The sequence below is a fragment of the Rhinolophus hipposideros genome (assembly GCF_964194185.1).
Source record: "Rhinolophus hipposideros genome assembly, chromosome: 26".
Taxonomy (NCBI): Eukaryota; Metazoa; Chordata; class Mammalia; order Chiroptera; family Rhinolophidae; genus Rhinolophus; species Rhinolophus hipposideros.
In genome coordinates, this window is record NC_138072.1 from 21,728,319 (window position 1) to 21,753,625 (window position 25,307).

The following is a 25,307-nucleotide window of genomic DNA, read 5'->3' on the forward strand; positions in this document are numbered from 1 at the left end:
ATAAGATTAGTCTTGAAAGATGTTAGAACAAATCACTGAACATAGGAGGCAATTCCTAGGCAGAGGAGAGCCAGTGCACTGGAAGGCATCCATTCTCCTTGATGAATTTCCCCTTACTGCTCAATGAATGTGGCTCAATGGTTATAGCACCTAAAGCACAAATGTTGCCTATAATTTACCAACGAAATAAAAAAGCAGTATCTTAGAAGAAAAATAAAAAATATTTCAGGAACTGCCTAAAGTTAAAACTGTTAAAAAAAAAAAAAAGAAAGAAAGAAAAAGTATTCACAGTTTGGAACTTTCCATGTTAGGTCATCACAAAACATTTAGATTCCCAGGTAAGATGTGAAGCGCATACACGCACGCACACACACAACTGACACCCATGCGGAGCAGCACAGCCCCCGACGGACGCGTGTTGGGTACCTGCTCCGCGCCCGCAAAAGCATGGTAGAAACAGGACACGTACGTCATGATGGCCCTCTCATCCGGTTTGGGGGTGTTCACAATGTCTGAGGGAGGGAAAAACAGCACAGAAAACACACACACACACATGAAGAGCAGAAACCAGGGTGAACAAAGGGAAGAACAAACTGGTTTACACCGATCTATTGTCTGTGTGTTTCCTGGGCCCACAATCCTGAACCTGCGGTGATGGTTCGTGACGAGAATGATTCGAACCAGCTGGTTTCTTAAATAATCAAACTGAGGGCTTTTTCTCTCCCCCACCCCTTGAGAGGCTCTTAAAAGTGCAGACAAGGCATTAATATGGGAGCCCATGTGCTGCATGCCAGAGCTTATTGCCACTTCCTAATGACTTATGCGGTGCATGTCCTCTTGACCACATCAGGTCATCTGCCACGTCTGCTGAGTGACTGATGTCACTTTGCGAGATGCTGGGAATAGCAGCAGAGTCCCAGTGCCCCATCTTTTCTGGCGCTTCTGTACCCTACCCCCGTAACTGTCGACTCTGCCCCGTAAGCAGCCTGCTTGTGTGAGGATGAAAGTCACTGGAGAAGCATGTCTTGTAATGCCTTCTATACATACTTACCATGCCATATACAGAAATCACCAGGAGTGACAAAACATCTAAAGAGAAGGGGCTATACAGCTTGTACACATTAGGACTCTTGCTACCATTTGTATTAGCTGACGAATTAACCAGCAGGAAGAGAGAAAACAGAACCACAGGACACATGTCCTGTCTTCCTTCATCTTGGCAACACCATTTTTTGCCTTTTTAACTTTAAACTCAGCTCAGCCATTAGGCAGAATGAAGTTAAAAAGACACCATGTAGTTTCCTAAAGTGAAACCTAGTCATTTGGTTTCCAGAGGATATTAATAGAAAGGATGTGGGATTGTGTAACAGTATGGAATCTTCTGGAAAACAAACATGAACAGCACACTGGTGCATGGACAGAAAGTAAGTTTCAAAGAAAACTAGACTGAAAAAGACACACGACTGCCTCCTCAGAACCAGACAGGTCTCCTTACTCAGAGGAAAGGGGGAAAAAAGAGAGAGAGAAAGAGAGAAACAACTGGAAAAAAAAATTAAGACACAGAAGGTGAGGGGTGAGTGGTGACTCACGTTTTACATCCTCACCTTCTGTGCACCAGCAAAAGCATGATAGTAACAGGAGACATAAGTCATTATGGCTTGCTCGTCGGGTCTGGCAGTGTTTACTAAATCTGTGTGGAGAAAAGAAGGTTAACTGCTCCGATGTTCTAACACCACCAGCACCACCTCAGAGAAGTCAGAGAAATGAATCTTCCTTGCCACCCCCACACATTTACGTGGTGAAAACTTTGGCTCTAATCAAAGGAGTCACCTCCAAAGTCGTTCCTCGGGGCACTTTCAAGAATTGCCAACAGAAATAAAGGAATTGCCAAAGAGAAGGGCACAGCTAGCTCAGAAGTCCACAGCCAGAATGAAACCGCCAGGAGACAACAGGACACACACAATGGCACACTCCCAGAGACTTTCTATCGCTGTACAGATGGTGGCCCAGAGGTCAACAAAGACCCCCTCTGCATTCCACACAGGACATATGCACCCACAGATCTAACCTGGTCCCACCTCAAAAATGTTTGTGGAGGCAAACAGGGAAACAACTTTTATAGCCTTTTAAAAGCACGGTGGAGTGTTTCGCCAGTTTTTACCATAGGTAACAGTTCCAATTAACCACTCAGACATTTCCACTTAGGGTTCAGAGACTAACACACATGACAGGAAGTCAGGTCAACAGCAGCAGGTGGGAAGGCAAGGATTCACCAAGAGGGATTAGCAATCTGAGAGGAGGAGACCAGGGTATGACATGAAAATAAAAGGGTGGCAGGAAGAAGAAAAGTTACCATGATGCTGTGGTGATTAGTCTGAATGTCAGCAGCAAAGATACAAAAGGGGGGTTCTGCTGGGAAGGTAGGTATGTGACAGTGTGTCCCACACCCTCGTCAGTCAGAAGATTCCTATGAGAAATTACTCTACAAAGAAAATAATACAGTGTGTGAGTATTTCTCTGAACCATTCAAAAGGAAAGATGAAGAAAAGTAACGGAAAGCTGGATGTGTCACAGGGAGGAGGAAATGAATGGAAAGCTAAGACATCCCATCGGCAAAGAAAAAACAGAATAGATATGTGCCCTGACCAGGGCTCAGAGACCAAGGAAAACCTAAGAACCAAGAAAACTGTCAGTCGGCCAGAACTATAAAGATGGTGACCCTGAACTTGCCCTGAATTGTAGTATATTCATTAATGAATTGGAATTAACGAACTGGAAGATGAATTTACTAAATGTCACCAGTTTTCTCTCCTCCTTAGTATCTTAGCAATTAATTCAAGTGAGTAAACTCTGGGTCGTTATTTACCACATGGAAACGTCAAAGGAGAGAACTCACAAATGCCAACTTAGAGAGGACAGATGAAGAAAAGGGGAAAGGAACTTTTCTATGTTGCTACTTCATGGTTTTATTGACTTTCTCCCTCTAAAGAGTTTTGGAGAAACTGTAAGTAGAATTCTAAAGAGTGTATTCAAGGGTGAACACCAATAATATAGGTGTTTGATAAATGGTTAAATTAATAAGTGGGCAAAATTAAAATCCTAATTGAAAGATCAATGTTACGGATTGAATTCTGTTCCCCAAAAAGATCTGCTGAAGCCCGACCCGCTGGTCCCTGTGAATGTAACCTTATTTGAAAGTAGGGTCTTGTACAGGTGTTCAAGTTAAGATGAGGCTGTGCTTGAGTAGAGAGAGCCCTTCATCCGGTATGACTCGTGTCCTCTTAAGAAGAGGGAAAGAGACACAGAGACGGACACAGAGGGCAGACAGCCCTGTAAAGATAGAGATTACAGCGATGTCACCATAAGCTAGGGAAGGCCTGGGGTTTCACGGAGCTGTAAGCAGTAAGGCAGCGTGCTCTCCTGGAAGCTTCAGAGGAAGCATGACCCTGCCAACACCTTCGTTTTGACTACAGCCTACAGAACTATAAGAGAATAAATTTCTGTTGTTTTAACCGACCTAGTTTGTGGTGATTGGTTACGGAAGCCATAACGCAATCACCAAAAATAAGGAGGAAAGAAAATCGACTAGTACTTGTAATCAAGTTCTTTGCTATTCCCAACAATGCTAACTAGCGGAAGTAATGGACCCTTAGGGACTGATATTCACAACAAACACTGTAATCCAAGTTCCTCCAGGTCAGGACTCTCCTTATCCATCTCAGTATCTCCCGCAGTTACCTAGCAGAGGGTTTAGTTCACAGTTAAGAGCTCAGTAAATGTCTGTTCAGTGATAAGTGAATCACGAATAAATGAAATGAATGAACGCTCTCCACAATTGTGCTTTAAATGGTGTGCCACAGGTACAACTCATGACTTCATCACATATAAAGGGTATAAAAAGCATTCAAAACTGTTTTCCGGCATGAGTGATGCTGCAAAACACTGAGAAGTTCTTTCAGATCTACCTAAATTTAATTTAGACTAATTAGAAATCCAATGTGAAAGTTCAATATGTACACTGACGGCTGACATTCTATATTATACATTTTGAGTCCTTAACTTCTTGTCGGAAGGAAGCACTTTTTTCCTTGTGGAGTCTTAAGCACTTCACAAAAAGATTTATATACTAAAATTGTCTCTATGTGGTAAGGAAATTACTTTGTGTTGTTAGAAAAAAATTAAATAGGAAGTTTTCTTTGAAAATCACAAACAAAGCATTCTGTTTCTTTGCCAAAGCTGAACCTTTTACCAAATCCTTTCACTATAGTTTTGCTGGCTCTATATATATAGTGCAGAATTTAAAAGAAAAAAACAACAAAAAACAATTGATGAACAAGCTCCACATGATGTCCTCTAATGGTCATTGAGGAATCGTAAGTTCTTCAGATGTAACTTGACTATAAAGTTTTGCGAATCCCCACGCATCGCCGAAGTCTATGTAGTAGCCCACAGACTTTATAAGAGTCAGCAACACAAGGTTAGTCTCACCTTCAGCATCCAACATTTTGGGAATATCCAGATGCTTCTCTGCGATTTCCATGGCCAGGTTAATATTTCCTACTGGGTCATCCTGCATGAAACACAGCACAAACAGTTTTTTAAAATGTATTTTTGAACAGGACATATGAATAATGTTTTCTATATACCTGACTTGGGGAAGACATCTTCCCATCTACACACAACCCTAATAGTATAAATAATTTTCCTTCTTATCTTTTTTCAATCACTTCAAACATTTATAAAGATATCAAACATGATGCGAAAACCACACAATCCATGCACAATGCAATTCATAAAAATGTATACAAAGATTTAAGGGAACAAAGTTTTTGCAGGAGACGGGAATGTCATCAGATACTTTCTTTGAATAGGAACGAACACCCTGAATATGTCAGAACTTATTTTCAACTCTATTAATAACAAAATGTAAATAAGTCCAAATGAAATCATGAAACATACGTTTTCCAGATCTGGAAGGTGATCATGGAGAATATTTAGTCCAGCACGCTTGTCTTAAATATGAGAAAGCAAAAGGGTCAAGAGAAGGTGCTGCCAGGTTGAAGTGTCAGGTCACTGACGAATATTATGGGATGGCTCACAGAGCAAAAATCATGTTTCTGGATGTTAAAGACTAGAAGAAATTACAAAAACTTGCGGTTGTAAATGAAACTTGTGAATAAATTCTTAAGATCACATTAATCTTCCACTGTAAAACTGGTTAAATATATATAATGTAACAAAATAAATTTAACCAGAGCTGTATAACCAAAATACTGAAAAACTAAGACTTATTTAACAGTTTTTGTTTTGATCCACTAAAGAAATTGACTGTTATGAATCTAGGATGGGGATGGGAGGGGGAAAGATGTAAGAAAGAAAAATAAAAATGAAAAATAGTATTAGTCTGGGAATGACTTTAATGAATTTCACATCAAAGCTACTTAAACATTTTAGAAACTGCAATACTTTGCAATGAGCACAATGCTTTCAATATGGAGAAACATTTAAAAAGTGCAGGCTTCAAAAACACATTCACAGTATTCAAAGAAGAAAGCAAAGGAAGCTTCCTGGCCTCACAGAACATATTTCAGGCAAAAAGCTTTTTCAGGCAGAAAGCTTTTTCAACTAAATGTTGTGAAACAAAGCATAAAAGTATTTCATCGAAAGTAGCCATATCTTAGAGTGAGTTCTAACTGGACTTTTTATGCAAATGTTCATAAAGCCACATAGCTGAGTAAAAGTTTCCTGCTTTTTGTTTTTAACATATAAGAAAAAATTAAGCATTAAAAATGGAGAGTAATGATTCTGAGACTTTGTGAAAGTTACTTCATTTAGACTGTAACTTAAAGAGATAAAATGTGGCGAGTGTTTTCTTGGCTCAGCAAGTGGCCATGTAACCTTGAGCAGATTACTAAATTCCTTGCTCACTTTCTTCATCTGTAAAACTGGGATATAATACCTACTTTATAGGTGCGTTATATTTACTGTGCATTATGAAGATTGAATGAGTATGTATAGTCTATATAATACATATTTGTTAATATATGCATTAATATTAACGTACATATATGTATAACATATTAATATATGTAATATATAACATACATATTAATACATATATAATAAACATATATATAATGAACATATATGCATTTTTTTATAATGCTATCTTAGCTAGAGCTATGTAAGTATTAGCTGCTATTGTAATCATCACTTTCTTACCCATCACAGATGGCCAATTACCACAGGTCTGTTGACCTTTTGTAATAAAAACTGACCATTATAAACTGCTTGTGAAACTAAGTCTCTCTAGTACAATCCCCTCATTTTGCAAATGAGATAATGATTAATTGAAAACAAAAAAATATATATATACTATCTGTATATTTGAAACATTTCAAAATCAGGGATAAGAGAATATATACTTTGAAAAGTTGAGAAACTCTGGGTGCTCCATTCTTAGGCAACCTTCCATCACAGCTGTGGTACCAATCTCAGGATATGAGTAAATTCTGCACGTGCTACACTGTGGTCAGTGGAGACAGGCCAGGAGGAGGGTGGTAAGCAGGTGACAGCTAACAAGGCGGTGAAAGCCAGGACACCGTCCAACAACCATCCATGCCACACAGGTGAGGGCAGCATGCAGGAACAGGTTCCAGCAAAATAGCAACACGATGGGAAGGGCGAGCTAAGCACACCAGCAGCCCGAGAAATGTGCCCTAACCCACTTGGAGGAACGTGAATGCAGGCAAGGCCCTTGGCCTTAAACCTTCCCACGGCTTTACTTCTAAGGCAGCCCAGACTGTCTGCCATGAGATGGATGGGGCATGGATTTCTTTTTTTCCAGCACAGATTACATTTTCAAACTATTTTTAAAGAAAGAATTTGAAAACTATTTGAAATGTAAGCACACTAAAGCTTAAACTTAAAGAGAGAATTAAAATTTCCTAAGTTGAATTTTTTTGAAAAGAGAAAAAACAAAACCCCCAAACTTCTTTTCTAGGGTACAACCAATATTTTGTACCGATAGTGAGATAATTATGATAATTATAAAGTGTCCCTTGTGTGAGAAAAAAATTAATAAATTTCGAATATATATGTCTGCAATTAAGTCCTTCAGAAAAGACAAAGGGAATGGAGAAAGAAGGCTGGGAGGATTTGAACCTTTTTTACTCCTCAAAAAGAAAAATACATATATATATATATGTATGTATGTATATGCTTCTCTTCTCATATTTACAATCTAGGAAAGGAAAGTCTGTAACAAAGATACATAAAGCCCTCATATTGTATCATGCCCAATCAACAACCATAGCTTAATTTGGGCAAAAGGGTGACTGGCGTTGGGTCCTGCCCTCCCCTAGGTGTAACAGGTAGGCATTTCCTGACACCCCGCCCATGTGCATGGTGTGCCAGGCCAGCTGGGGGGCTGTGTGTTTGCAGAGTTTAGTGCTGATGTGCTCATTTTCAGGACAACATACTGGGGGCAGGCAGGACGTCGTGGCATGCCGGGCCCCAGGACAACCTTGTTAAGCTTTGAGTAGTCAATGAGGTCGGGCCGGTGTCTGTGGATGAGCGCACAGAGTCCGAGGCCGTCCTTCCAGCTGCACGACGTCGAGAAGAACAGGAACACAGGTTAATGCGGAGAGAGCAGCAGCACAGTCTGCGCTGCTCAGACACTGGCCTGAAATGCGGGCCGCGCGGCCCCTAACTTCCTTCTGTGTGACTGAGGCAGGAAAGACCCCACGCGTGTACCTTATCCCTACCCGACGCAGTGACCTTGCCGCCCCTTCCTTGAATACCTGTCTGCTTCCCAGGGTCTGAGGGGGGTTGTCACCCCCCCTTGCTGTCCATTTCCGTTTTCAGCTTCAGGCCCACCTTCCCTGAGCCTCCTCCCTCCTCCTGCCCAGTCTGGTTCTGTACTGGGAGAACGGGCAGTGACCGGAGGGAAGACGCCTCTCACCTGCTGTCCCACTCTCCTCCTCTGCCACTGCACCCCCAGTCCTGACTGCCTCCTCTCTCTCTCTTCTCCAGTCTCCATTCTGGACCTTTCCCCATAGTCTGCCCAATAACCATACAGAAGGACGCCTACTCAGAAGTGTGCAGCACACACTTCCCTCCAAGTGTTCTCACACACTTAAAAAGCCACTCTTGGAGATCCCAGGAGATCCCTCTGTCTTTCTTCATAAGGTTATCATTATTTTTTTAAAGGCAAGCACACGTAGGTACCTGAGGGGCTCAGCCGGGAGGACGTGGCTTCCCAGTCTGTCTCCCCAGAGACACCAGTGCTAACCGTTCCTTAGACAACCTGGCATGGGCTCCCCTGTAGTGACCAGTGAAGGCTGGGGGCAGGAGTGCTGTTCCTCAAAGGGTCCGGAGGAGAAGAGAACCCAGGGCCACACTGCTGAAGTGTGTGGGCCACTCTCGGGGCAGAGGAAGAGCAAGAAGGTGAATGGGAAACACGTCTGGGACCTCTGACACTGACACTGGCTCCTCTCACCCTGCAGACAGCATGTCAGAGGCCAGCAGAGGCCTCTCCCATCTCTACACTCAAGGCTCAGTGCCTGCACCTTCATGTGTACCAAGTTTTTGTTGTGTCTGGTCCTTATTCTTCATTCTGGTTCTCCATGGTGGCGGGACCCATTTATATTCAGAGCTGACCCACCATCCAGAGGCTAAAAAACTAAACCACTCTTCCAATAATGGCAGAGAATCTGCCTGAGAAAGAAGATGGAAACAAGTTACAGTCATGCTCTCAGATTATATCTGGATTTCATTCATCCTCGTTCCTATAACTTTTCAAATATGATTTTCCTACATCTCTTGAATTCCAGCACAAGAGGGATCAGAGTGTAGCTAGGACAGGGGGTATCAGACTCTGCTACAGCCCCTTCTTTCCCACCAAGGAGCCATTCCTGCCGCCATGGCCCAGTGCGAGGTGAGGGCCTCGGGAAGGCGTCTTCTCACACCCCCTCGTTCTGACGACCCATTCGGACACCACATGATATTCACTGGTAAATACAGTGCTGTTCTACCAGCATCCTGAGCCGTACGCACACGTTTTTCCTGGGAGTCTCTATACACCAAAAATTCAATGGCCTTAGTCCTGCCACCAGCAGGAGCAGGAAACACCAGTGTAAATAGACAGGGTACCCTCTGCCCCCGCGATTCCAGCGAGGATGTAAGGACTGCAGGGCCCCAGTGCTCACCTGGTGTGGAAGTTCTGAATGTTGACATTCCTGTAAGGAGCGGTTTTCCTCTGACACCACAGCAACAGGCCTTCTTTGGCAGAGGTTTCTGGAATGACAGCCAAGAAAAGTGTTCCCAGGTAAATGCTCACCACTCCATTCACCCAACTTTGGTCACTCCTCTAGGGGCCAAGCCACCTAACACATCATTGCTTCTCGTTGTTTCAGCAAGAGGATGGGAGCTGGAGCCCCGCGCCCAGTGACGGACTTCTGGTGACACTTAAGGGTCTCAAAAAGGCAACTGCAAATTATGACCATAAATATAAAACCAACATCAAAGTTATTGGTAATTTACCTTTCTTATGAAAAATTTTTAAATGTGTAAGTTTATATGACTTAACTAACCTGTCATTCACTTCATTTATCATTTATATTCTTAGGTAAATAAAATTCACACAAGCCACTATGTCTCAAATTTATTTCCTTACCTAGAGATTTTATAATACTTAAAAGCTTTTATTGGTAAATTTCAAGTTTGGGGCTGGCCCGGTGGCTCAGGCGGTTGGAGCTCGGTGCTCCTGGCTCCAGGGGCAGCCGGTTCCATTCCCACATGAGCTGGTGGGCTCTCAGCCACAAGGTTGCCAGTTCGATTTCCCACAAGGGATGGTGGGCAGCGCCCCCTACGACTAATGATTGAGCATGGCAGCTTGAGCTGAGCTGCCGCTGAGCTCCTGGATGGCTCAGTTGGTTGGAGCACGTCCTCTCAACCACAGGGTTGCTGGTTCCACTCCTGCGGGGGATGGTGGGCTGCACCCCCTGCAACTAGCTACGGCAACTGAACCTAGAGCTGAGCTGCGCCCTCCACAACTAAGACTGAAACGACAACAGCTTGAAGCTGAGCGGCACCCTCCACGACTAAGATTGAAAGGACAACAACTTGGAAAAAATCCTGGAAAAATACACACTGTTCCCCAATAAGGTCCTGTTCCCCTTCCCCAATAAAAATCTTTAAAAAAAAAAAGTTTCAAGTTTGGCCACTTGAGTTTTTTTCTTTTTTTCAGTTTCAGGTGTACAAAACAATGTAATAGTTAGACATTTACACCCCTCACAAAGTGATAACCTCCCTCCCCAATCTACTATCCCTCAGACATCGTATGTAGCTGTTACCATTTCACTGACTCTATTCCTTATGCTGTACTCCATATCCCGTGACTATATATATTAAATTATAGTTAACATTCATTTTTATTCAGTTTCAGGTGTACAGCACAGTGGTCAGGCACCTACACCATCCATGAAGTGGTCTCCCTAATAAGACAAGTGCCCATCGAATACCTTACAAAATCTTTACAACATTATTGATTATATTCCCCAAACTGTCTTTCATATCCCCGGGGCAATCTTGTGGTTACAAATTGTGCTTGAGTTTTGACCAAGTTAAAAAGCCAACCACTCCCTGTGGCACCAAGAAGCTGCTGCTGGGAGCACAGGGAAGACAGGGAGTCCCAGAGGCCACATTCTGAACCTGCCCTTCCAATCCCTAGGGGCCACACTTCCTCAGGCTGCTCCAGCCACAGACTGTGGGAGGAAGGGCACATTCCTGCCCCAATGGGGCTCCTCTGAGAGCAACTTAGGCTTCAGCACCGCCATCAGCCTGGCTGACCTGGCCTGGGGACAGCACTGCAGAATAAGACTCTTCATCCCTTCCCTTCCCCTTCTCCAACACCGGTGTCACCCAGGCGCTTTGGCCCAAAGGCTCTCTCTGCCATCTCCGGCTCCCCATACTTTACCCTCCACAGGCATTTCCCTTGCACTTCCAAGCATGAATCTCTTGCACTTCTGTAATGGACTGAATGCTTGTTTCCCTAGCAAATTCCTATGTTGAAGCCCTAAACCCCAGCATGATGGTTTTTTAGAGATGGGTCCTTTGAGAGGTAATTAAGGTTATATGAGGTTATACGAGGTCACAAGGTCATGATGGCATTAGAGCCCTTATAAGAAGCACCAGAGTGCTTGCATGTATAGGCACACGCATGCTCTGTCTGCCTGTCTCTCTGCCATGTGAGGACACAGCAAGCAGGTGGCCATCTACAGGCCAATAGAAGGCCTTCAGCAGAAACCAGCCATGCTGGCAGCCTGATCTTGAACTTCCATCCTCACAAGTGTGAGAAGTACATTTCTATTGTTTAAACCACTCAGTCTGATCTTTGTTATGGCGGCCTGAGCAGACTAAGACATCATCGTGACACTTGCTGCTGGAGGACCCAAAGTCACATACACCAAACAGCTCCTCAAAGACAGGAAAAGAACACAGAATTCTGCCTAATTTAAGTGTTAACAATTTTGAAAGCCCCTGTAACAGTAATTAATGTGGACTCGTAATTAACAATGGGCCCTCACCTTCCATGTCACTAAGGGCTTGAAGTTGACTTTTTCAAATCAAAATAAGCATGCTGTAATTATTTATCTAAGTTGTTCAATCTCATTTAGACTTTTCTTTGACCTTGAACCCAGCTGAAATAAACACACTCCCTAAAATTTCATGTGCTACAAGAATAATCTGAATGATTCCTGTTCATGCCTCTTACCTAGCAAATTCCTGTTAATGAAATAGACTGAAAGTTCTAAAGTTGTATTAATATACTAACTGGTACAGGTGTGGAAATATGAAACTCCCCATCTAGTTGTTGTGCTATGTACTTAGCTGCCTGCCTTTGGGTCCTGGCCAATGTAATTACTAAGGAAAAGTACATAGGGAAGAAATAATGCTGCATTTAACAAAGTTTAAATGACACTTAGATTAGAAAAGTACGAGAGGTAAAGCACATCAATAAAATCTTATAACTGCTACTGAAGTTTAGACTTACAAGTCCGTGAGTCTCATCTCATTTCTGTCTGACTGTGTCTGACTGAACACTCTTAGGCTATGAATGTGGAACAAAGTTCTCTCCTTGTTTCATTGGCTGCTGTCATCAAAAATGACACTCCCACCCCCAAGTCCAGGCTTTCAGCAAAAGGTCAACAAGCCTGTGCCAAGTATATCCATGACTGTGGGACACCCTGCTCCCTGCAGGGCCAAGTGAACGCTGAAACGTGGCCATCTGGCGCACACTCATCCACACACAAAAGCCTGATCGGGAGTGTAAAATGCATGTTATAAATAGGTAGTGTCATTTATTGTGAAAAACCGTATGACGCACCCAGGAACCCCATGTACTTACATCTGAACTGCCCTCACCAACAGACACATTAATCTCTCATTTATTTCTTGGATGAGGCCCATCGTTCTGTTGAAGGAGACTGGCTCCTCAAAGGACTCGATTGTAATAACAACACCTTTTTGTACATACACATATCAAAGCAAATTAAGGTGATTTTACTGTAGACTTACAGAAATTAAGTGAGGTTGTTAAGAAATAACTCCCTAAAGTAAAACAAATAACAATGTAAGTCAGCAAACCGACATCATCTACTATGTTGGCCATGGAAAGACACCTGCTTGAAGAGATGTGGGCACTTTGCCACATGAAATTAACCACTTTTGAACATTTAATTTCTTGATCTTCTGAAAAGCAGATTAATATATCTTTTTTATGGTGATGTTTTAGAAACTACTGTGGTTTGATTATCTAATTATTAGTAAAAACTTGGGGAAAACTCTCTAAGGGATAATACCATTCATAGCTACCCATGAAATGGAATTAAGTCATTAATATCATCACAATGTGAAATTTGTAACCAATGAGAAAAAACCTGAGGCCAAGTTCACCTCTATAAAAAGAATTTGCTACTCTAGCAGACGCCATAGTGTAAACAAGATTTTTAAAAATAGTATTTGTTTTTTAAACTGAGTTCAACTGCTTAAATATTTAAATTTAGAAGTATATCAAACTTACGAAATTATTATAAATTACTCTTTTTTAATAAAGCAGGAACTTGTAAGAAGCATCTTGTTATTTTTATTAGCATAAATGGTGTGTACTTTAACAAAAGTATATTGGACGAGGTTTTCTAATTCAGACTACTTATTAATTCAAGCTGGCTGTCATTCTGACCCTGAATTATTGAGGTTTTAATACTGTGATAGGTTTGATTTTTAGGTCATGTAAATGGAGCTTCAATGCTAGAAGGGAATAATCTCAAGTGATCAGAAACTCCTTAAGGGCAAGTACTGTAGGCTTCCTGCCATATGGAACAACAACAGTAGGCAAATTGCTGATTTTTAATGTTTGTTGGTTGATTAGTAACTAAAATCACTTAAAAAGACCAGCGTCAGAAGGTACTCTGTCCCAGGTAGAATTATAAACAATGACCTCATCCCCTCACTATTCAGGTACCTGGGCACCTGTTAGGTGACAAAGGTAGGGGAAGCCAATGAGACAATTCAAACCACATTTAAATATGTTCTACACCTATACATTTTGTGATTTGAGGTCCAAATAGGCAATGTTCTAATTTTAAGAATGTCAGTTTGACAGTTTTCAAAAGAGCCGAAGTCATCAAAATACTTAGGGATACAGTGGGCTTTTATGACTAAAGATTTTCATCTTCAGTGGTAACACCAACGATTAGGACTCTATTACAATGACAGAACAGCTGTTAGGTGGAAGGAAGGAAGGAAGGAAGGAAGGAAGGAAGGAAGGAAGGAAGGAAGGAAGGAAGGGAGAAAAGCAAGAAGGAAGGAAGGAAGCAAGGAAGCAAGGAAGGAAGAAAAGAAAGAAGGAAGGAAGGAAGAAAAGAAAGAAGGAAGGAAGGAAGGAAGGAAGGAAGGAAGGAAGGAAGGAAGGAAGGAAGGAAGGAAGGAAGGAAGGAAAAGAGAGCAAAAGGAAGGAAGAGAGAATGGAAGCAAGAGCCAACAAATAAACTTGGATTTTGAGTATCTTTTTTGTACCTGAAAAAAATAATGTTTCACCTGTAAGTCTAAAGAACTCTGTGATACTTGTGAATGTACCAGTTTAATAAGCAATAAAGAAGCTCCATAAATGTTCATTTTAAAGAGTGACTTCTGTTCTGAACACGAGCTCATCTTTTCCAAAACCCTATGAATGAAAGGGTATTGCTAAAATCTTTTCCCATAGCTATATAAAACTTGTGAAAAACCAACTTGTATGTCTTTCCTTCAATCATGGAAGTGACTGTTCAATTTTATAAAACAATATTCAAATTTTAATTTGTAAGCTCAGTTGACAAGTTACTGTAAGTCTCTTAATAACATCAGACTTTTAACCATGTCTTTTACCTTCCACTGAAATGTCCTGAATAGCAAAGCGGAGGATGATGGTCCAGATCATGCCCAGGGTCATTTTCACGTTGCCGTCAACAATCTCTTTTGGGAAGAAAAATCAGCAACACATTAGTGTAAAGACAACATAATCAGTACATACAATTTTCTTATAAGCTTTGTTTCCCATAAGTTTTGACTTCAGAAATATTGGAAAAAAATATATACAGAAAGACCAGTTTATATTTTTATCAGTGTCACAGGGTGTCTAGTTATACATATGATATTCATAACCAAATGTCTCCAGTTTAAATGAATTCTGAGTTAATAATAAGCACAAATCTTGCATATGCATAACCGCTGAAAACAACCCATGAGTTTCCAAAGTTTAAAGACGAGATGAGCTAAGGCACTAAATACAATTGCCCCCCACTTATCAGTGGGGCGTATGGTCCAAGACTCCCAGTGGATGCCTGAAACTGATAGTATAGGACCCTGTACATACTATGTTTTCTCCTGTACTTACACACCTTTTCACTTAATGAAAGCACTTTATGGCTTCTCGCCAACATATCCAAATTGCCAGCATCACTATTATTATGCTTTGGGGCCATAACTAAGTTAAATGAGTAAGAGTTGAACACAAGCACTGTGTTAGCAGGTCGCATAACCAAGATGTCTACTGACTTATGGGCGGGGAGCATCGACGGCATGGAGACGAGGGACAAAGGGATGATTCATATACCGGATGGGCTGGAGCAGGATGGCACAAGATGGTGCAAGACCTCAGTGCTACTCAGAATGGCACACAATTTAAAACTTATGAATTATTTATTTCTGGAATTTTCCATTTAATATTTTTGGACTGTGATTTCACAGAAAGTGAAACCATGGATATGAGGGACCACTGCAAGGAAATACAGAGAACATGGGCCCATCTTTATCCTCGGCCCTCTTGCAGCTGCCAGTCGGCAGGTTCACAGACGCAGTTGTGTATAATGGGAGGGAAGGTAGTCTCCGCTCCTGCCAAACCCACCAGGACTCCCGATCGCCCTCAGAGAATGAAGATGGAGACTGTCCTTCCTATTACTTAGTTCTCATTAAGTTATTGGGATGTATAAGTTCTTTCTCGTTCCTATAATTGGTTTGAAGCAGACGACATGTATTGACACTATTCTTTACAAATAACCCTAGAGCCTGCTCTGCCATTAAGGCACGTCTGTCCTCATCTCTCTGCTCAGAGACTAGTGGAGAGCCTGACATCCAGTGCAGGCCCCCAGCCCCACCCTGAGGTCACTGTGGCCTCAGGGTTACTCCCATCACAGCTTACCTTCAGCCCCGATGGATACCAGTTTCACGCCCTTGCTGGCTATATAATCCAAGGCTTTGTTGACATTGGCAATTTTGTGGAATCGCATTTTTCCTCGGTCAGGTTTGGGCAGCCTTTCCCCTGTTGGATAAAAAAGCAACAGTGTAGACAGAGAAAGTAAACCCTTGAGGCAGAATCAAGATGCCAGAATTCAGAGTCCGTGCTTTCCTTAAGTGAAAATAGTTGTTTCTGATGTGTCCTAGTTTCTAAATCACAGAGGGAACATGAACCACAAAACTTTCAAGATCAAATGGACCAGTGGGGAGCCCTGCTACTAAGGCCATATGCTTTTCCGATCTGCTGGGAGTGTCCAGTTCAGCCTATGAACCAACTTACAAATGAGTCAAGAGAGAAGCTGTCTGGTGTCGCTGGAGCACTGGGGCTGCTGATTAGCTGTCAGAAGAACTCAGGGCAGCCTAGTTCAAATCACAGAGGTGGCTGCCAGCGTTCATCTCAGACATCTGATTATGAAGATATATGGATCAGAGCAGACTGGCCATCATCCTTCCCAGTCACACTTCTTCAATGGCGACCCACTCTCTAGTCCAAGTCTAACCCAGGCAACTGATATTCAGGGCAAAGGATAACCCCTCAGGATTGAACTCCTGTTTCCACAGTTTTGCCAGCATGTACACTGGCTTTTTGCATGACAGATAATTCTGGAATACACACTAGCTGAACTAAGAGCAGAGAGGGCAACATGGTGAGTAGTCATATAAATGTCATTTCTTCTTCCCTTATTTTGTTACTAGGTGGGTGGTATAAACATTATTTTATTAAGTCAATTTTAAACAGCGCTCTCTCCCTTTTAAACAGAAAAATAACTCCAGGCAGACTGCTCCTTGAAAGGATTTCTTTACCAATAATATCTCGTTCTGGCCCAGCCAGGGTCAAAGGGAACCTGTGACACAGTCACGTTTACATAGAGGCATATGTGCTGCCCACATGCAGAAGAACCAGGGAAGGGCAACATGGATGGGAAATGCTTCAGACCAACCTGAGATGACTTCCAAAAGCAGCATAAGCTTCAGGCCATTCCTGAAGTCTTCCTCGATGTTCTCAATCTGGGTGCCAGCTTTCCTCAGGTGGGAGTTACACCAGGCAGTGAAGGTCTACAACGAGAACCACGCACAGCTTAGCACAGCCCCGCTGGCTGGCAGACCCCTCTAGAGGGACAACATGCGCCATCTCACACATTCTGGGGAATCTAAGAGGCTGGAGCTCCTTGGATCATGAAACAGAATTGGATGGAAAGAATGATTTAAGGCCCAAAGTAAGATGTTAGTAAAATTTCCTCTTTAGAGACAAAAAAAAATCGTTTATTTGGTATATCAACCTGAGGAATTTTTCCCTTGTTTGAAAAGGTGCCACATTTACTTACACCTATGCCTTCACCTTCTGTAAACTTCTTACTTTGTAGGACGTGCTTATTCCCAGCACACAACAAGAACATACTTGCTTGCAGAATGGATGAATAAATAATGTTTAAAACTGGTCAAATATCTTACTTTAGAGCAAAGGGTGGGTGGTACTGTGTAACAGAAAGGGGAAGGGAGGAGGGACCCATCACCACTAATTATCTACCACGAGTTACCCTGGATGAACAACAGTTTTAAACTACTAACTAAATCAATGAGACAAATTTGCAGTATGGTCAATCATTAAAAAAATAATAGTAGTAGTAATACGACCACTTACTGGCATAGAGCCTGGGTTTCAAAGACAATTAGACACAGATCAGCCCTGAAGGGCTCAGTCTAGTCGTGTTAACAAGTTACCAGGGCGATCTTCAGAGGAAGATGGACTATATATTAAGTGGCATCCAGAGTCATTCTGCTTATTTTTCAAGCTTCTTTTAACTTGGCTTCCACTTGTGCACTATTTCCTGCCAAAACCAGATTAGAAAAGCTCCTGGCAGCTGTTGGCCAAGAATGCAAACTGTCCCCTAGCCTCACAACAGCTGCTGGGCTCAAGAACAAAGCGCCCGTACATTACACTGGGCGGAGACACACAAATAGGCTTGTGTTCCAGACTAGAAAATGAACCTCTCAAAAATAGACTGCTTCCAAGGAAGACAGCAGACGGTTTCCATAAAAATGATTTTCCAGGGTAATAAAGATTTCCAAATCTGACTCACAGTCACTTATTTCAAAAAATATGTGATGGCATTAAGTGCTAGCGCAAGAAGAAAATGTAGGTATTTTCTTGGATTTGCCATAATACGTACATTGGTTACTCTGGGAGCCTACACTGATAATTATTTCTCCTAAAACGCATCTACGCTTTAGGTAGAAACTGAAGAGAGACTCTAAGGCATATATTCTAGATCTGCACCCAGCCAGCATGCTAGCCACTGGCCACACGTGACTATTTAAATGGAAAGTAATGGAAATTATAAAATGTAGTTGTTCAGTTGCAAAAGCCCCCTTCCAAGGGCTCAAAAGTCACACACGGCTTGTGGCCTCTGTGACGGACTGTGCAGAAGATTCCATTGGACAGTGCTTCTCTAGAGCATCACATTTTGTTTTTCTTAAACTAAGATAATTACAGGAGTCTATTGTTTATTTATTGAAATATTCCTTACGTGTTTGCTTTTTGAATAGGTAACACATGTCCTCGGTTCACAATTCGAGTGGCACAAAAGGCTGAAAGTGAAAGCCTCCCTCTCATCCTAGTTCCCAGTTCACTTCCCCAGAGATGTGGTTTCTTGTGTATCTCTTCAGTGAGTATCTCCACACATGTATGAATACACATACACATACACACATACACACACACACACGCACACACACATTCTTTTTTTGCCCCTTGAACTCAGTCATACTATACACATTGTTCTACACTTCAGTGGCTTTTTTTCCACTTAAAAAAATATAACCTAGAGATCATTCCATATCAGATCATTCCTTTTTATGGCCGCATAGTATCCCAACCTAAATATCAATCCATAGGGAGCTAGTTACAGAAGTTGCATATACCGCAACTTCTGTAACTAGCTCCCTATGGATTGATATTTAGGTTGTCTCCAGATAACCAAGTTCTTAGAGTAAAAAACATCACAGGCACCATTTTCAGCAAGTAAAATAAAGGTGTTGTTTTTCTTTTTTTAACTGACAATTTTGTGACAAGTCATATAAATAAATTTTGGGGAAGGTACAAGAGAATAGCAGCTTGTGATTTTTGAAAATGTAATTGACAGAGAGAAAATATAATGATATAAAATATTTACATAGTGGTTTTTATTTAGATTCTACTTAAAATGGGCAAATATTGCTGATGCAAATTACCTTATCTTGTTATCATGTTACAGAAGTCCCTGCACAATGAAAATATCAGAAGCCCTTCTGGGTATAACCCCCAAGCTGCTCATGAAATCAATACGTTTCCTGAGCCCCACTCTGGAATCCTGTGACATCTGTCTGATGCCACCCTTTTCTAGGAATAGATACAATGAAGGTCATTTACCATAGGTAATTTTCAGTTGTGCAAACCCAGAGAACAAATTTAATCTAAAAAGCCACTTTATTGAGTTAAGTCTAATGAAGTGTCCCCATCTTTAATGAGTATTTCTCAGAGCCAACAAGGTGGCACCTAACCAACTCCAGTGCTAAAAGGGACCCCAACGGCTTGGTTATAATGGCCATGTCCCCATGACTTACAGTAGTGTTTTCACGTGGTGCTTCTGAAGGATACTTAAACCATCAGCAGTGTCTCCTCCGTAATATTCTCAGACATAATCCAGGAGCCCAGGAAACCCCTAAGGAGCTCCTCAACCCCTAAGACATGGCAGCTGCAGGAGTTTCTGGGAATATCTGTGAGCCCCTCCAATGGTAGGTAAGGCCTTTTCCTTTTTCATGAACAACTTACCAGCAAAGTCCCAAATCCACAAGACCTGTAACACTACTGCCTTTTTCAAAGTTAAAAGATATAATATGACAACCAGCACTTATGTCCGTGCCTTTTTCGAAGTTAAAAAATACAATATGACAACCAGTACTTATGCCTTGCTAAAATGTTGAAGTATGCTTATGTGAATGAATGCTATGCATTTGACTGTGATTTAAGTTAATTAAACCTGTAGACATAAACCACCTATGTTGTAGACTATCGCATTGAGAGAATGGAAAAAGGCCTTTTGATCAAAATGAGTAATATCTGTGATTACTTAGATCATCGTTTATATAACACAAGTTCACATCTCTACTTGGATGAGTTTATCACCTGGATAAACAGATGAGGACAAGAAAAAGCAATCCTAAGTCTGACACAGTTCTGAGTATGAGTGTATTTCATGTGGTCAGTCAATTATCACTTCTTTTAGCGACAAGGTTCTAGGCCTCAATTGGCTCCTGGAAGACTCTCTGTTCAATTTACGATTCCATTTTTCTCCAAACAGAAAAATCTGGCAACATAACATATATAAATCTCCTTTATACTTCTTAAACCAGCTTGTACTTTAATAATAATTACATAAAGTACTAACCTCAGATCACACTTGCCGAAATGGAGACTCATCACAGCCATGGGCTTTTCTGAACAAAACACAGCAGGGTCCACTGAGGGCTGGGACATTAGGCAGAGCCTGCAGCATGAAGCTCGGGGGGCTGGCAGGCCTGAAGGGCTTTAGCTTCTAAACCTACCAATTATAAAATGGCATTGTCTGTCAGGTCCAACAGTTTGGGGCAGTGTCTGAGTGTTCTATGATTTTGAGTGTGTAGGTCATTTACTTTCCTCAGCAAGTAAAGACATCAAGAGGCTCATGATGTCAATGCCTGGCCTGCACCCTTCGGGGTAATATAGCCGAGCCCCAGGAAAGCAGGAGCAGTGGTCCCCAAGAAGGAGCCAAGAGGACAGGCAGAGCCCAGTCCAATCATGGCTCAGAACTCAGATGCTATTTCTGACTCGGACGCCGTACAGTTATTTGTCCTTCATGTCCTGACACTTTCCCAGCTATATATAAAAATAAAAAAGGATAATAATTGTCATGATCAAATGTATGAAATAGGACAAAAGGTTATTAGGAGGAAAAGAAATACAAAACCCGCCGGCCAACAATGCCTGTCACAGTGGTTCTGCATACATTCTCACATAAAACTCCAGAAAATCACATTCTGTTCATTAAGTTCATTTTCTAAAGGTGCTCCATTTATGTTTCCATTGACAATAATCACTTTATTAGTGTTTTCTTTTTTCCACTTCACAAATTTACAATTTGCCAAGATTCCTTCTAATTGTTCTTTCTACATATTTGGCAAGTAAGGGGGTTCTAGAAAACTGCACACTTTTGTCAAATCTCTAGGTAACGTAGGAGGGGGAGGGACAGAGCTGCTTCTCTGAAGCCAATGTAAGCTCAGCTCTGACATTTAAGAAAGGAAACCCCACCCTTGTAAAGAGCAGGCAATGACAGAAGCAAAAGATACTGGTTCACTACAAAGCTTTACAACCCCTCGGCCAGAAAGACCCCCATCCAGCATTACAGGAGGACCCTCACCATTACAGGGTCCTCACAAATGTTACAACGCCCCACACTAGGGACCACTCCAGAAGCACAGCAGAAATCAGCAGCGTGACTTCAATGTAAATATTCAGACAGTCAACCCTCTTTAGGAGACATTTAAACAGTGTTTCTGTGGGAGTGTCCACTGACCTTGGGGGAGCTCCCTGGACTCAGAAGCCACTCCCAGTGGCGGCTGACCCTTCAGCAGAGTGAACACTGAATAATCCTCTGATCTTGAAAGAACCCCAAAACTCCACGGTTGCCAAGTGACCAAGAACACGTTTCAACGACTCACAAAACATTTTTAAAAAATTAATCACAGGAAGAAGTGTGTAACTAGGGGAGTGTTAATTTAAGAGTCCTGCATGTGCTACGATCAAGTAGCAGATGTCTTGAAAGTCCATTTGGGGCCCTAATGTTCTCCTAACTTGCGTAACCAGGCATCTAACTACACAGTGGGCAGCCCTGTTATTCTCCACCCACAAACCTCAGCTTCGTCTCCCAGATCCTGCTCAATCGCAGGGCAAGTGACAGCTCAGTTTAGAAAGCCCTGAAAGGCAGGGACCCTAAAAATCTGAAGTCTGGCTCTGTGACCAGCTCAGTATTTGGTGTGGGCAGGTCAGCTCGCCATGTACTATTAACCGAATTCAACTAGTTGTCTGTGAAGTCTGATGAATTACAAGAAACTAAAAAATACTTCACAAATAGAAATGCTATCAGCACACAGAAGAACAGCAATCAGTGACAGCAATTCAGAGAAACTCGAGGTTCAAAATGAAAGGGAATTAAGCCATTGCAAAGAGAAACAAAGACAGGCTGTAGTCACGATTTAAGTCTGCTTGAGCACAGGAGCTCTTCCACCTCTAAGAACCCGGCATACACAAGCACCGCACATTTCAGACTGCTGCTGTGCACAGGCAGAAAGGGGTGCGAGAGGGCCTGTGACCCCAGAACCCAGAATGGGCTCAGGTCTTTATCTTCTCCTGATTTGTGAAAATACTCATACTTCCGTTCAGAGAACAAAGAACAGCATTAGCATATCTTAACTTCCTCAAGGTACAAGGTTTCAGAACATTAGTTTTTGCTGATGGGGGTAAAAATATTTTGCGTGTGCATTTTTTTAAAAAAAATGTATTCCTAAGGGACAAGTAATATAAAGGGCTCCATTTGGAATTAGGACTTGGTTCATAATGGTCCAAAGAGCCTTAACATTAACTCGTATAAAAAGGCAAACCCCATTGCACTCTGCAGCAAATGGAAGACCCCTTATGGTTTCCCAGGCTTTATATGCCTGCAAGCATACGCGGTATGGATTAAAGAACCAAGATGAACACTGTAGCCTCGAATCCTGCCTTCTTCACCAGTATGTCCCCCAAAGAACCCAGCACCCAGCAGGCACCCCTATATTCACAGTCGTCAAACAGACGACTGCCGATTCAAATGTTTAATACTTCAAGTTTAAACTGTGCAAATTTCAGTCACAAATCAATTGGGACCTCAAAGTATCAAAAGACTGCTTTTAACTTGAGCTCCAGGGAGACGCACAAATACAAATTTCATTACTCAAAGACAAAATAAAAAAGAGGCAGCCTTTCCCTATTAATTCACCTCAACAAATTCTGCCTCCATGCAGGATTTCCAATCTCTTTCTGCCAGAGTTAGGATAGCTAACTATCTCAAACTAAGGGGTAGGAAAGCCACAAACAATTCCAGAGTTACCCGAGGCACATAGCCACCTCCACTGAACATTCTATAAATGGTGGTGACAGTGACACACAGAGAAGAAGGGATTTTGTTTTCTGTTCTAGACAGTGCCTGGAACACAGTGGCACTCAGTAACTATTTGTGAAATAACATCTTATTTGTCAGATTTTCTGGGACAGATCAGAGAGAACAGCGAGGAGATTTTTTTTTTTTTAGTTGAATAAAAAAACAAAACTGATGAGCTAAAAATCTGTATCTGCTCAAGTTCCAGGCTTTTAAAAACCATTATTATCATGTCAAACTTAATGCAGAATCCTTAAACGTTAGAAAGGACTCTGTAATCTTGCCAAGGGGGGGAAAAAAAGCCTGGTGAAAAATAAATGGCAACCTCACTGCTGAGGGTATCTAAAAATAGCATCTGGCTGATGGATGATACTTTAAGTGGGCAGGTGAAAGATGGTTCTCCCAGAACTTGAAAAGAGAGTCCTGTCCCGGTCTGGTTTTACTCAGAAATTCTGAGCCATGAATTTTAGGCTTCAGTCACCAGGTTCTTAAGAAGATTGACTTCATTTGGTCCCTGAGCTGTTCAGAATACATAAAGAAAGGTGCTAAAAACTCTGAGGCTGCCTAACAGGAAAGGAAAAAAAAATGCTTTTCAGGTTTTCACACAAAACCAAACGTAGCCCAGACGAATTCCATTTTGAGGAATGACCTCTCGCATACATGGAATCTCCTCCCTAACTTCCAGGAAAGATGGAACAGGGTAGAGTTATGAAATTTGGGAAGGGGAAATGGCTGATAAGGCTCCTTTTTAGCAGGGAAAATAGGAGCGTCTATGGGAAACGGGTGCCTTGTCTAACGCTCCCCTCCTAGGCTGTCCTACAACTATAAGCCAAAAATATGGGGAGCAATGCAAAGCAACTCCTGTCTGTAGACTAGAAATGCCTTCTGCTCAGCACTGGGACAACCTCCCTTGTGCCCGAGAGAAGAGCTTGTCCACCGGGCCAAACGTGCCTGTTCTTTGGCTTCCCAAACTGGCGGTAACACGTCTCCGGTTTGTCATTTAATTGGTTAACATCTTTAACAATTTTTCATTTTTAGGTTTACATGAGAGTCATGACTTTACCTTTATTGAAGAACTATCTTTCATTTTAAAGAAGTGTCTTTTAACACCCAGTTTTAGAGTCTTTCTTCAAAAAAAGAGGTCGACATTCAAATAAGCGAAAAGTTACTATTCCAATCTAAGTGTCACTGATTTCAATGAGGACAAATAGTAATTAATGTACGAGAATGGTACACGGAACTAACTGAAGTCTATTGTTTGCCGATCTTAAATTACAGTATGTGCCCCTCGTCCTGTGGAAATGACGACTGTCTTAAGTCTTGGCTTACTGCATTCCTTTTCCATGTCAGAATCTCCATTTAAAATCCAGTATGTGTCCCCACGTTCCCTCTTACACAGATCACCATAAATAATGCTGCGTTGAATTACTGGGTTGAATTACTTAGCACGTTTCTCTGTTTCATAAAGATTTTTTATTTATCTAGAAGCTACCGTATTTCCATCTGTTCATTTCTTCCTTGCTCAAGAAAATATCCTACAAATATTTTATTACCACTTACAGGAGTCCTTATTACTTGTCCTCCTGATTCTTATTATTCAGCAGCAATTACTCATCCTGACATCTCTGTAATCAGCAAGGATATCAAACATTTCTCTGAGCCATTGCTGCCCATGGCTGGTTTGCGATCCAAGCTACCTCTACACTAATTCCAAGGGCTGTTTTAAAAATCTTGAAACAAAATTTTAATCACACACACAAAAAAATGATATAGCATTCTCTCTTCTAAAGAACCGTTAGTGATCTTGATGAATCACCCCATTTTAACTGTTAAATGGAAAACAGAGTTAAGATTAAAAATAGGCAGATTTTCCCCCAAATTATTTTACTGCTGGGAGCATATGTTAAACTAACCAGATCAAACAGCTTCAGAAACAAAGTTGAAGTCATTTTTGCTCTAAAAGGCACAAAGTGGTAAGCTCAAGTACCACATGAAAGCTACTGGTGCCTGGTCATCCGAGCTTAGAGAGGTCCTTCGGCCAGGAGCCTGACTTAGCTGCTGGCTGCGAGTTCTGTGGGGTCACACCTGCCTCCCCCACGCTGGCACAACCTACGTGGAGAAGTCCTGTGAGGACTTTCTGGTAAGTAAGCATTTAAGGCACCTCACAAACAGCCTCACATACGATTGATCCTGAGCTGTGCTTCCCAAAATAGCTTGTTCCCTTGGAGCCTGGGTAATTATGCACAAGATGTGGCTCTATGACAG

At 41.9% G+C, this 25,307-nt stretch overlaps 1 protein-coding gene across 5 annotated transcripts in view; it reads right to left on the reverse strand.

Annotated features, from left to right (window-relative positions):
* ACTN2 (actinin alpha 2) overlaps positions 1–25,307 on the reverse strand; it is a 63,601-nt gene that overhangs the window by 25,331 nt on the left and 12,963 nt on the right. Inside the window, exons 2-9 of one of the 5 annotated variants that reach the window (XM_081039038.1) lie at positions 16,776–16,890; positions 15,740–15,859; positions 14,428–14,514; positions 9,210–9,297; positions 7,526–7,604; positions 4,489–4,570; positions 1,605–1,690; positions 427–512 (exon numbers count right to left, since the gene is read on the reverse strand). In XM_081039038.1, coding sequence (XP_080895164.1) covers positions 427–474 — 48 coding nt within the window. In that variant the 5' untranslated portion in view covers positions 475–512; positions 1,605–1,690; positions 4,489–4,570; ... (3 more) ...; positions 15,740–15,859; positions 16,776–16,890. Of the gene's footprint in view, positions 1–426; positions 513–1,604; positions 1,691–4,488; positions 4,571–4,959; positions 5,132–7,525; positions 7,605–9,209; positions 9,298–14,427; positions 14,515–15,739; positions 15,860–16,775; positions 16,891–25,307 lie in introns of those variants that run through there. The other 4 variants (XM_081039036.1, XM_081039035.1, XM_081039037.1 and 1 more) reach the window with 4 other exon arrangements.